Raw genomic sequence first — 13,412 nt, 5'->3', positions numbered from 1 at the left:
GACAACGTATTTTGATGTAAACATGTCAAAGACTTCCTTCACTTCTAACCTTCACCTGCTGTATGTTGTCTCCAACAGGAAGGAGAGGATAGCCCGGCGCCTGGAGGGCATTGAAAGTGATGCACCACCTGCACTGGTGCCTGGTGGATTGGTCGCCAACAGGATGCTTGAGGAGGATCCCCCACGATACACCCGCGCCTCAGACCCCTGTGAGCCTTGCGTGATGGGTAAGCATGGGATGATGCATTGCTGGACTGTGCTGCTTTAATTGGACTACTGAAATATGTCTCAACAATTGAAGAGGACCTAATTTCTAACTCTATATATGCTTTAATAGACTCTGTTAGAGTAGGTTGGCATAGTTGGGTTTTTGTGCAGACCCACAGCTCATTGTCTGTCTGAAACAAGGGGAAACCTCCCTCTTTAAGACATCCTATCCTCAGATTAACAGATTTTTTTATGCAAGGTGCATCAGCATGCACAGATCAGATGGAAAGTACAGGAAGTCAGCCTCAGGAACAACATAGGGAATCCTGTCAGCTTTTAAAATACAAAAACTCAACATGACACTTCTGAAACAATTTGGAGCTTTTGAAATAATGGAATGAAACCACATTGGAGATGCAATGTCAGTGTGTGTATTCCCAGAATTGGTGTTATCTCAACATACCTTTGAGCAATCAAGCACCCCTGAAACTGCTTGTAATTGCATGTTGCCACAGTTTGCAAGATGGGAAGTAAAAAAGTGATACGAATGTCTGAGAATGTTCTGTTTCACCACATCAGAAAAATGTCCCCCTTGTGTAAACTGCATCTGTGTTTTTTAAAAAACGTATTTTGTACAATCATGTGAAAAGGAACGTTTTCTCAGGACTACACAATCACTCTATGATTCAGCAGTAGTAGTTTTCTGTATGACTTTATCAGTCTCTCACATAACTGTCGAGGAGTTTTGGCCAACTGCTCTTTACAGCATTGATTCAGCTCATTGAGGTTTGTGGGCGTCTGTTTATGGACAGCTCTCTTGAGGTCCCAGCAAAGCATTTCAATCAGGTTGAGGTCTGGACTTTGACTGGGCCGCCGTAACACCTTGACCATTTTTGTTTTCAGCTACTCTAAGCTGTTGTAGATTTACTTCTGTGCTTGGGATCATTGTCCTGTTCCATGACACAATTTTGGCCAAGCTTTAGCTGTCAGACTAATGGGCTCTTTGACGCTACAATACATTGGTAAACTTTTGGTGAACTGAATTATGGTCGACTGCCCAGACCCTGTAGCAAAACAAACCCAAATCATCAACCCTCAACCATCCTGTTTGACAGTTGGTCGGAAGTGTTTATTTTGTTATACATCTCTTGTTTTTCTTCAGACATGGTGCTGCACGTTCTGGCCAAACTTCGCTTTGGTCTTGTCCGTCCAAAGAGCATTGTTCCAGAAGTCTTGTGGTTTGTTCAGATGCAGCATAACAAACTTATGCCATGCTCATGTTCTTCTTAGAGAAATTGGGCTTTCTCCTGGCAGTGCTTCCAAATAAGCCATACCATGCTAACTGAGGCCTGTAGACTTTAAGATGAAAGCTGGAAAGAAAGCTGGAAAACCTGTCAAAATACAGGTAAACGTCCAAAATGTATGCCATCCTTCCCAAAAAGTTGAATCTGTTTATCTGGAGGTTGCGTTTTCAGTGGGAGAAACGTTTCATCACTCATCCAAGTGACTTCTTCAGTCTCAGCTGCCTGCTAGTTTCCCCAACCTTATAAAGCACAATTGCACAATGACTGGAAGTAGCCCACTGAATGAACAATGGGCTGTGAGGTCAGTTCCTTGATCATGACCAAATTCTCATGACCATTGATCAACAACCACTGATCAAAGCCCACGGATAGATGGCCATGAGTACCATTCACAGAGAGTTGGGGAATGGCAGCAATCACAGCATTGTAAGATGGTGACAGATGTACCCTTAGGCCCCTAGGTCCTTGATTCAGCGATGGTCCTTCCCTTTTTACATAATTGGCCTCCTTGACTCCCCGCTCAAACCTGTAGGCGTAAGTAGACTGCAGAGTCCTGACCTGAGGAGTTAGCTCTTCTGTGTTGTGCCATCCGTTTCACCAGAGGTTGTTTGATTTCCCCGATGTATAAGTCCTGGCAATCCTCCTGGCACTTAACAGCGTACACTACATTACTCTGTTTGTCGGGGGACCCGATCCTTGGGGCAGACCAATTTTTGGCGCCGCGTGTTTTAGGGTTTAAAAGCCACGGAGATGCGGTGTTTACAAAAAATGCGTCTCAACTGTTCCAATACTCCTGAGACATATGGGATCACTAAGGGTTTTCGCTTATCCTTCACATTTTCCAAAGCCATTCAGCAGACTGGATTGGGGTCTTTGCCGGGATGATGTCATTGTGTTATCACACTCAGTTAATAAAATGCATTTGATTAGCAGCACCTGGCATCTACTTTTCCCCTTAATTCTTAAAGAAGTTTTAGGGATGTGCTAGTTTTTCACAGGCCTGCATTGAGTTCTGTGAAGAATGTTCTTTTTCACATGAATCTATACTTGATCTCTTGAGCATTGTTCTGCTGTAAGTGTGACTCAACTTCAACATTTTCAGTTTACAAACGTGTGACATGATTTTGGTATCATTTTTAGTTCTCCAGGGTTATTGCTGATAATTAATGAAGTATTTTTACTATTTACCACAGTGAAACGCTACAGCCGAGAGGAGACGGTGGCTCCACAGAAGCAGGTGTCATCTCCTGACAGGTCACCTCAGGTCAAAGGTGGTGCTGGCAGCAGCCGCCCAGAGCCAGTGTTGGTTTATGTTGACCCAGTAACACTATCCACCTCTTCTACACCCACATCTGGCCCCACAGAATCCATAAACCTCAGTTCTAAGGCTGAGCGCATCGCCCGCTACAAAGCTGAGCGCCGGCGCCAGCTCTCAGAGCGTTATGGCATCCTCCTGGATCAGGAAGCGGACAGCGATTATATACCACGCTACCGTTCCAGGCGTGATCCAGACTCCGCTGACAGACAAACTACTGCCAGGCGAGACAGGGACAGACCAGAAGTAGAGACAGAAGGACGCGACCCTAGGGTGCCCTACCGCTCTGGAGTGGGCAGGGTTTCCATGAGGACTCACCCAGATCCTGCGCCTGTTAGCACATCAAGCTCCTCCGAGTCAAACCAAGCCCCTCCCCCCTCTCAAGAAAGACCAAGCCGATTTTCAGAACGGGAAAGAGTGATGAATATGGAGAACTATCGGCGTGGTGGAGCTCAGGAGCGCTCAGTCTCTTCTAGAACAAGGACTCAGGAACAGCATCCAGCCCAGCCCCAACAACAACAGCAACCCCACCAGCAAGATGCTGCCCAGCAGGAGCCAAGTCCAGCCACCACCCGGGACTACAGCATTGCAGCAGTGCCCAGCTCCCCTCGCACTGCCCGCCGGGCATCCCTGCCCTCCACTCGCTACGGCATCTCACCTGGGGATTTATTCATTGAGCAGCAGGCCCAGAGCATCCTAAACAGGCAGGGGTAAGATGACAAAATAAAACAAATTGCATGCAGTCAGGTTAAACTTTGTTATCTTTTACACTAATACCAAAATACAGCACAAGTATATGTTAATATAACTCCAAAAAATTAGATTAGAATAATAAAATACTGCATAAATACTAACACCCCACATAAATTATTGTTAGCTAAACTTCTGTTATTGTATTCCTACTTTAGCATAACATTATTGATTCTCCTATTTTGTTGTGTGGTTTTACTCCATGCACCTGCAAATACTTTAAGATTTTACTGCTGTCAGTAGTGCATCGGTGATCATACCATAACATTTCTGATGCTTCTTTTTCAGTTAATATTTCTTAATAATCCTTTTCATATGCTAATTTTTAATTACTTTTTCATCATTACAAATTCAAATTATTATAAAATATTTATTTGCAATCTTGTTAGAATTTGGTGTTTGTAAAAAAAAAGCTTGAAAGAAGTATTTTATCTTTTCAAAATCTATAATCTGGAGTTTGTGGCTCCCATTATCTGCTGAGCTTCTTAGCTTGTGGCTTTTACCACTGTGTCAGTGCTAGGATCTTTCTGGACTGTGGGCCCAGCTCAGTCACACTTGGCCTGCTCCAGTTTCACATAGAAAGAGGCTCTGGGGAGCTCATCAAGGAAAGGTTGTACGTGAGAGGGATGATTACAGGGCTGGATTTTGCTTGCCTTTAGAGGCGAACCTCACTTAACAGCAGCCTGGTTCATTAAGCAAAGAGTTTGTCAGTTTCTATTATAAACCTGAAGACGCCACCACAAAAGGAACGAGACGCTTAATGGATGTGAACGAATTCAGGGTGATGACACTGTGGCAAATCTTATATGAAGCCTATAAATAATGTTCTTACTTATTAAACTTGACTCTTGTTGTAGTTGTAGTTGTCGCACAGTCCAGCTGCTTAGTGCACATTTGGTCTCTAAGAACTTGAGCAGAAGTTTCTCTCAGGGTTTGATACTGATGCATGAAATCATCCTGTAGCCTGGCCGCCCTGTCAAAGAGTGACTGGTCTCTCAACACAGACTCAGAGAGTGATGCTCAGACAGACTTCACCTGGCCCTCAAGGTACAGTCCACTTGGGATGCCGTTAGCGTGAAACCCCACCAATTGCCCACTGTCCACTGGGTACATATGGTTTTATAACACAGCACTGAGGCACTAAATAAAGTCCAGGTTATGATTGCTCATGTGATATTTTCAGGTAAAAACCAGGCTGTGCTTTTCTTTTAATGCAGTCCTTTTCTGGGAATAATGGTGTGCAGAAGGAGTTTGAAATGTCTTAAGTGCAATTTTCCTAAAAGCCTTGAATAAAGCCTTGAACAATTTTGAAACCTGCTTACTTATATAATATAATACTCCTGACAATACTGTGACAAGTAAATGTAATAACATAATAAACTTGAAAGAAAAATGTTTCCAGTGGACAATCAGCTAAATCTTTTCCATACATCAAAAGCATAACTATTCACAATTATTTTTAATTCATTAATAATTCCCACTATAATTGACATCATAGTCTCTCATTTAACAGTTGTTTGGTGTTCTGAGGGTTTTTCCTTTTTCAACTGACAAATTTTAATTTCTAACATTTTTTAATTCAAAGATTTACCTAAAACCGCATCTCACACGATCAGTTTGAAATTTTCAGTTTGAAATAGGCACTCGATTTTGGCGAGCAGTTGATAAGTGTTAGTGAAACGGAGTTGATGGGGTGACAACATTTGAAAGCTCCAGACCCTGACCTGAGTCGGCCGCAGACCTACTGACTTGGCACTTGTCAGCAAGGCTGTACTCACATGCCCCCTCCTCAGGTTCTGGCCTGTTAGCAACTATGAAACTATATGTCAGTCTTACACTGAATCACTTACTTATAATGTTGTGGAATAAGGAGCTTACATTAATGATTTTAAAATGTTCTAAAATGGTTTTGTGAGGTAAACTGGTAGAAAACTGAAGTTTTATCTGAGTTTTGCTGTTAAAAAAGTGTGAAGACTTTGGCTATATGTGGATTTCTGGAGAGGACAGTGGCATAGATAAGAAATACAGCCAGTTTGCAAATAGCTGGTGAAATTATGAACACTAAAATTCTCAAATGAACACTCGAATGAATAAGTGAAATTAACAAGGTGTGGTATGACTTAGTCAGACCTTTCATCAGACTATTATGCATCACAGCACATCACAGCAACATCAAAAATGTTGGTGCTTATTTGTAAAGTTTATTGGTTTTTTTTAGGGCGCTTATTTTAATCACTTTTTCTTGAATGCACCCAAATGACTGTGACTTCTGTTTGTCCTTGTCAGCTGCTTATTCTAGCTGGTATTAGAGTACAAGAAGGACTCTTTTAGGTCTTTCATGCCATGTCAGATAAAGCAGAGGCACATCAATTATGTGTGGCTTAGTGGTGTACAATGAGATTAGTGCAACCTTTAGCTACCAAGGGTTATAAAGTTGTAGATAAAAATAGTTTGACTGACTTTTTTGGCATCGGAGAGAGAGAGGGACACTTGGATTCAAATTTAAACCTAGGACATGCTATACCTGAGAGCTGGAATTGGTCTTGTGATAGCCTCATGTTTGTGTTCTTTATGTCTGACATTGTCTAGTTGGAATTAATGGAATTGAAATTAGGTTTTGATGGGGTTTTTTCTTCAGACAATACAACGGTTGTCAGTTTATGTAATTATTTACCAAACTTTGTGTAAGGCAGATTTACTGGATGTGATTAAATAGTGCAGAATTTGGCAAGTATCCCCTTTGCACCTTTATATTGCACTGTTTCTGATTCAGATTTGTAATTTCACCATATATTACAAACTTACACAGAAAGAATTTTCTGTCAGTCTGACACAGCCTTTTTGATGTTAGATGTCCAGCTATGACCTTAAGGCCAAAGTGTATCAAGCCGGCCGCATGACCAGGAACAAGTTTATTTTATAGTTGACACTTTTGCATTCCTTGGGTCAGACTGTCAACACAAAGTGCCATCGTGTGGCAGATTTGGAAACATGCAGCTTCCCAAAAATTTAAATAAAGTTGAAGAGTTGCCAATTTTGATGGTGAAAGTGAAGGCGATCATCGCAAACTGTTAATGTGCATATGGAAGAGGGCCGGTCAGGTAGAGACAAAGTTCAGAGTAAATTGGGTAAGGGCTTTAATTTCTATTTCTATTTATTTATTATTTATTTTTTAGTGGAACTCTGGATTACAACTTATATCCCCTTGTGTTTGAGTTGAGTTTTGGGCTTAGAGGAAATAGTAGTTTCTAATTGAACTGGAAGCTCAGTTTCCCTTGTGCATTCCTTTTTCCAAGAATCCGAGTAAGGGAACGATTGTCCAGGGATGAAACTGTCAAGAGGCCTCCTGACTGCAGTCCTGATAGGCACCAGGATAACAGACACCGTATTCAAGGGAGCACAGCTCAATATACGCGACAGCATTTAGAACCCACCCAGCAAAGGATAGTTCCCCAGCCTCAGCACAGCCTAGGCTACCATCCGATTCATGGGCAAATACCCTACCCTACTTCGAACTCCGACTACCAACACTCTGGCCCTGCTATGGACTCTCAGCCCTATTTGGCCATGATTCCATTAGAACCAAGTGCCAGACCTTCTGAACCCCCTGAAGTACAACCACGAAGAAGAGTTAGTTCTGACCAAATCTATGCTGCCCATAGGGAGGCACGATTGGAAGCGAGGCAAGCCCTAAAGGAAGAAGTCCAAACAGAGGGCCTGTTAAAGAGCAGGAAAGCTGTGTTGCCCTCAGAGATACGGCGAAGGGAAAGGAGTGTGGATGACACACATAGGGGACGACATGAAGATGCAGACTGGCAGAACAAAAGTCCAGAACGAAGGAGGGCAAGTCGAGGTGAGGAAGACTGGGATTGGGAGAGACCAAGGGAGAGGGGGAGGGAGAGAAATGTTGAAAGGATCAGAGAATGGAGGAGAGAGCTTGGCCATGACGGCCTAGAGGAAAGAGCATTTAGATCATCGCAGCCCAGACAGCATCAATCCTCTGACCCTATATGCTATCAAGAGCCCCAAATTCAGCAAGCAGGGCCTCTAATGCAACAGCATCACAACAGACAGCATGCTGCACAACTTCAACAACAAGACCCGCAAATGCAACATAAGTATGACCACGTGAGACAGCAAGTGGAGAGTCAAAGACAACAACAGGCTCAAAGACAACAGGAGTTGGAGCTACAAAGACATAAGACTGTACGTCAACAGCAAGACTCCCAGGAGAAACAACATCCCCCAATACACCAGGAGTCTGAGCATCACAGGCAGCAGCAGCAGGCTCCATCTGGGCACCAGAGGCTTAACTCAGCCTACCTCCAGAAGGGCTCCTCTTTGCCTCAGGCCAGACACAGAAGCACGGAGATGAGTGGAGGGTCCAAACTCAAGACACGAACCCGCTCCATGTCAGATATAGGTATAAGCCAGCATGCTGTCCTGTATGGTATGGACATCGGCAGAGAGGCATCCAGGACCGGCCCTGCACCAGGAATGGCTAACGGGGAGACGGGCACCCTGGACACAAGGGTGTCAGTGGCACAGCTGCGACACTCTTATCTGGAAAATGCAAACCGGAAACCAGAATTGTAGGTCCACTGAGCATGGGCTCTGTGTTGCATTGCTAAATAACTGTCTAACAGTGCATTAATAAGCTGGTGCAAATAAATAATACAGTGGCAATCTGAGAAAATAATGGTGATGCATTTTATGTGGCATGGAAGGTGTGAAATACTGTTGTGTTTCATTACATTTCTGCAAACTGTTTTGACAGTTGGGTCACAGCTGCATGTTACCATCAAGTAACTGACCTTTATATTTGTGTTGCAGTTAGGTCTGTGTGTCTGCTTTTATTTTATTTTTTTAACCCGAGTGCGTCTGAAGGTAATATGTTAAATTAAAAAAACAAGACCAACTATCTTTATTATTGGTTTAAAAGTACTTTTCCTTTTTGTTGTCTTCGTCACACTTTCCAAATTCATCCATTCCTCCAAAAGTGAGACTACTAAAGTAGATCTCTCAGCTGTGGAAGTAGATCCGTCTAGCAGCAGTGATCGGGACAGGGGTGTTCGCAGACCTCGGCGCTACATCACTCCAGGAGACAGTCGAATGTCGGAGAGGTTTAGGACCCAGCCCATCACATCTGCAGAGCGTTTGGAGTCTGATAGGTACAAGAGGAGGTTTCTGTACTAGGAACTCCTTATAACAAGTCCATTGACAAAGGAAAAAACACAGAATGGCATGAAAGAGCATGACTCTGCACCGGCCATAAGGTTATGGTCCCGTGGTCAAAAGATTAAATGAAATATGGTATAAATTCAGAGGAATGATGTATTTTTATGTCTTCTACAGGTCTCGTCTGAGCCCTTCACAACTACAGGATGCTGAAGGCGAGTACAGTCTATCAGAGAAAATGTATTTAGTGTAAAAACTGTTTAAGGAAATTTTCATAACTTTTGCAGTATATAATTATGCATATAACATAATTCTTTCTTTTTAAAAGCAGATGAAGAAAAACTGGATGAGAGAGCCAAGATGAGTGTGGCTGCAAAGAGGTCTCTCTTCAGGGTAAATTTTTCATAACACACGATTAATGCTGTTAAACCGTTTTAAAATCATAGTTTCAAAAGCTGAAATTTGGCTTAGATCGCCTTTGGTGAGTTATCTGAGTATACACGGAGGTTGAAACAGGTATACGTTTTGTTTTGATACAGGAACTTGAAAAAACATTGGAGGGTGGTGTTCCCAAACCACGCTCACGAAATGCGGCTGTAGAAAGACGTCTGAGAAGAGTTCAGGACCGCTCACACACACAGCCTGTCACCAACAAGGAGGTGGTCAATGCTTCAAGGTAGATGGGCATTTTGAAGCTTTTCTTTTCCTTTACTCCTTCCCTTCATTTTTAAAAGTCATTTCTCTGCTCCTATCTGTAATTTTCTGTGCCTCTCTTGTCTTTTTCTTCCTTTCTCTTTGACACATCTGAAGACACTTCTATTTCTGCCTTCCATCACCTTAATTTCACTGTTTTTTTCTGTATATATATATATGTCCTTTTCTCCACTTTAAGTGATCCTGCCACATCTTCACAACCTCCGGTTTTCCACAGTAATCTAGATAACGTGTCCGGATCCAGAGTAGGCAGCACCAGTGTGACTAGCATCAGGTGGGCTCTGATGTTTTCCTGAGTGTACGTGTGATATTAATGTACTTAGTCAAACAACTCTGCTCAGACAAGTATATAAAGACTGGTGATGTGTAAAATATCTCCCTGGACCCAAAAGGGTGGATGCTGGGGTGGTGGATGGGTTGAAACAGAAGATGGTAATGCAGGGCAGCAGCATTGACATAAGGGAGAAATGGGATGTTTTCCAGCATAAAAAGAAATTTATGAATTTTATAGAGAAGAGGGTGCGTTACAATGTATAGTAAAAAATTATATTTAGCACTGAAGGCATCTAGCCATTATGCTTGATTAAAAATAATAATAAAAAATGCTCTTTAATAATGCACTTAGAGATTTGGGGTAATTTATAAACTGGAATAATTTATGTTATCCAAGAATTTACTGATATGTTGGGGGTTCTTTTGGGTGCGTTCGTTCATAAAACAGTCCAAAAGCAGGAAAAGTCAGATGCAGGTAGTAAAATACAAATTGTCTTTAATAAGACATTAAGAGAAAAATGGCAATAAAACGTGCTACTGAGCTTTTCTGGATAAGTCCCAAATTAGGTTAGGAGGAGCAGGTCGACTTCAGTCCAAGAAGTAAACAAGAATAAAGAACAAAAGAGAGCAAAAAGATAGCCTGAAAAGCTGCACATGAACAACCCTTACATTTGCTTCAAGCAAATCCCTCCATTGAATGACATCCACACATATGAATTGGAGAGATCTGCATGATGTTTGCGCTCTAAATAAAGCTAAAACCCACAACCACACCTAGTTTTTCTAACTACCCTTCCCTATTTAATTTGCCATGTTGTTTGTGGTTAATAAATCTCCGTCTCCCTCTCCTGGTTGCAGTGCTGATGTGCTCATCCAGCTCACCTTACCTTGTTATTTCTGCCCCCCTCATGTCCTGCTTCTTTGCTGTGTGCACCTTATACGAGATAGAAGACACTGCTTACACAATAACTCATTCAGAACTTTAAACGTTCAGTTTCCAAGCATCACTGCTTCTTGCAGTGATTTTCACATGCAGGTCACAAACCTCGGTGAAGGAAAAGGTTGCATATCATCAGAAAGGTTAAAGCGTGAGCTCACGTGTCTTGCAGTTTGTTTACCGGGCCAGGTTTAACTCAGCACACTACTGGAAACATTCAGCTGCATTATATGATTATCAGTCGTCTGTGGGCTGATCTGCTTATGCCTCTGTTGCTGTGACTGTAATCTGACACAGCTGCCACAGCCATTTACTCATCAGGTAAACTTATAAAGTATATAAAAAGCAGACTTTAAGGATGCTGCTCTGCAGGTGGTTAAAGTATCAAAAAGCAAATTTGAAACTCTATAATAATGTTTTGTTGTTGTTGGGTTTTTTTTTAACAATTATTACTCTATTAACTCAAATAAATATTTTTGTGTGCTTTCAGTGGCACAATTTTCCATTTAATCCAAGTCAAAGGCAGATATCACTGTAGTATAAAAATGTCCCAGGTTAAAGTAAACATTTATTTATTTTTTTAAATCAGTTACTGACATCCCTTTGTCTCTACCCCAGCATTCAGGGTTCCTCTCAGCCAGGCTCAACAGTCCAGGAGCAGGACAAGGAAAGCCAGGAGCACCAGAAACCAGCTCAGGCTTCCACTGCAGAGGTGGAGGTAAATGGCCAGGAAGGTGTCCCAGAGGAGCCAGACCTTTCCACGCTCAGTTTGTCTGAGAAAATGGCCCTGTTCAACCGCCTCGCCCATTCTACAGGCAAGACTGGTGAGGGGACTCGAGGGGACACCCGCCAGCGCAGAGCTAATGCTCGTTTTCAGACTCAACCTATCACCCAGGGAGAGGTGAAGAAGGTACAATAATTTCACCTTTTGCAATGCCAATATACAAAGATCCCTAACGACCACTACTAGTTCTTTTACTTTTCTTCTAACATGTATGAGCAAATTTCTGTGCAATACATATGTTATAATTAGATTTGTTTTATTCAAAACTGACATGGCATTAGGCATAAAACAAGGCACAAAAATTGGTAGAAGTATATAGAAAAGAGACTGAAAGAAATAACATGAAAGACTGCAATGCTCAACAAAAAGTGCAAAGAAAGCAGAGAAAATTGGCTGAAAACAAACAAAGGGAACAATTACAACTAACAACAATGAAATTGTGTAAGTAGTGATAAAATGAATTGAATGATATTCTTGTTTATCACAAAAGCTCTAGAGTAAAAGCAAATTTCTGCAGGAGGTTAACAATTTTCTGATGTGCAGACAAAAGTGTAATTTAATTAGAATGAACAATAGATCATCTAGAGCTTCTTTGCTGTAAGATTTGTGAAAAACCTGCAAACATTTTACTTTTAGGTTACTTCCAGTGACTGCAGTGAGCACCACGAACAGTTTGCCTCAGTGCTTTAGCGACAGCTGACGTGGTTCTCTGTGCAGAGGGATGACTTTTACATAGCACAAAAAAGGTCACAGAGTTTATTTTGCACTTGTGTTTTTTTAAACTTTACTAGCCTCCATATGTCACAAATGACTAGAAGTCCACAAATGGGAGGCCTGACACAATTTTCATTTATCACATTAATGTTGTTGTTTCCAGAGCTACCGTGAATTTTATAATACTGTATATATTAGTAAGGGTGAAAAATGAAAACGTTCCTCCCCGGCATCTTCTGACAAAGATAACCTGACATCACGCTGAGATATTTTATAAAAGGTCGACTTTATCTCCACCATGTTCTCAGCAGTGAGTCATAGTCAATACCTGGTTTCCACACAGGAAGATGAGCTGGCAGTAACCTCTGCGGTGTGCAATGGTGACTTAGAGACCAGTCAGGAGGAACATGTAAGACCCCTGCTGCATTTGTGGAGCTTATGATTGGTTGCATTGAAAAATCCCGCCAGGACTGTTCTGATCAGGTCCTGCTAGAAACCAGTGTTTGTGTCTAGTGGCTTTTGGTGTCGGTTAAAAATGAATTTTATTTTGCCTCAATGTTAGATGTGTGTACTCTTTGCAAAACAGCATGTAATTAAAAGTTCCGGTTGAGTTTTTTTGTTATCTGTGGCTATGTTTTTTAATGGTTGCTGCTTCTGGGACATGCTTGTTCCCTGCATAACAAGCATGGGATATTCAAATGCAAGCAAATACAGCTCTTTAGTTTGTTTAGTCCTCAAGTAACTTCTGTTGCAAAAGAAATGCTTACCTGTGGATTTAGTATGTGGATAGATGTGATACTGAATGTGTACAAAATTTGGTGAGACCTTAAATTGCAAACAAAATCAGTGTGTTGTAGTGGTGTGGAGCTTTAGCATGTTATTGATGACTGGTTATTTCCGTAAACGTATAAGCCACCTGTGCTGGAGCACCTTGAGGAAGAGACATAAACTACACAATGTAGGAGATAACATCAATACAGCTTTGATGCACTTTTCTGGCTTTTAAAATTTAATTCCTAACCACAGATGACATATTAAAGATAAACTGCATAGTGTAGTGCTTTACACTTTGGCCTAACAAGCGAAAGAGCCTCAGGTTGTTCCCAGCAGGAGACAAAAACTCTTGGCTGTTGTGTCAGGAAGTCATCGGGAAAGTGTGTACTTGCGGTTGGCTGTCTTTTATATACAGTGTGTGTTTCTAACTAATCCTTTGACTGACTCTTGTTTGAAAGATTC

General features: G+C 41.8%; 1 protein-coding gene across 1 annotated transcript in view; it reads left to right on the top strand.

Moving 5' to 3' along the window:
- Nucleotides 1–22: 22 nt before the first annotated feature.
- svilb (supervillin b) overlaps nucleotides 23–13,412 on the top strand; it is a 41,311-nt gene continuing 27,921 nt past the window's right edge. The window contains exons 1-11 of the mRNA XM_013909770.1: nucleotides 23–227; nucleotides 2,705–3,536; nucleotides 4,540–4,623; nucleotides 6,873–8,168; nucleotides 8,577–8,747; nucleotides 8,932–8,969; nucleotides 9,086–9,147; nucleotides 9,294–9,430; nucleotides 9,686–9,742; nucleotides 11,297–11,588; nucleotides 12,520–12,585. Of these exons, the coding sequence (XP_013765224.1) occupies nucleotides 23–227; nucleotides 2,705–3,536; nucleotides 4,540–4,623; nucleotides 6,873–8,168; nucleotides 8,577–8,747; nucleotides 8,932–8,969; nucleotides 9,086–9,147; nucleotides 9,294–9,430; nucleotides 9,686–9,742; nucleotides 11,297–11,588; nucleotides 12,520–12,585 (3,240 nt within the window). The remainder of the gene's footprint in view (nucleotides 228–2,704; nucleotides 3,537–4,539; nucleotides 4,624–6,872; nucleotides 8,169–8,576; nucleotides 8,748–8,931; nucleotides 8,970–9,085; nucleotides 9,148–9,293; nucleotides 9,431–9,685; nucleotides 9,743–11,296; nucleotides 11,589–12,519; nucleotides 12,586–13,412) is intronic.

Source organism: Pundamilia nyererei, unplaced genomic scaffold, assembly GCF_000239375.1.
Source record: "Pundamilia nyererei isolate P.nyererei 1_Seehausen unplaced genomic scaffold, PunNye1.0 scaffold00031, whole genome shotgun sequence".
NCBI lineage: Eukaryota > Metazoa > Chordata > Actinopteri > Cichliformes > Cichlidae > Pundamilia > Pundamilia nyererei.
Note: the sequence above shows the minus strand (reverse complement) of the source record. Positions and strands in the feature narration are given on the sequence as shown.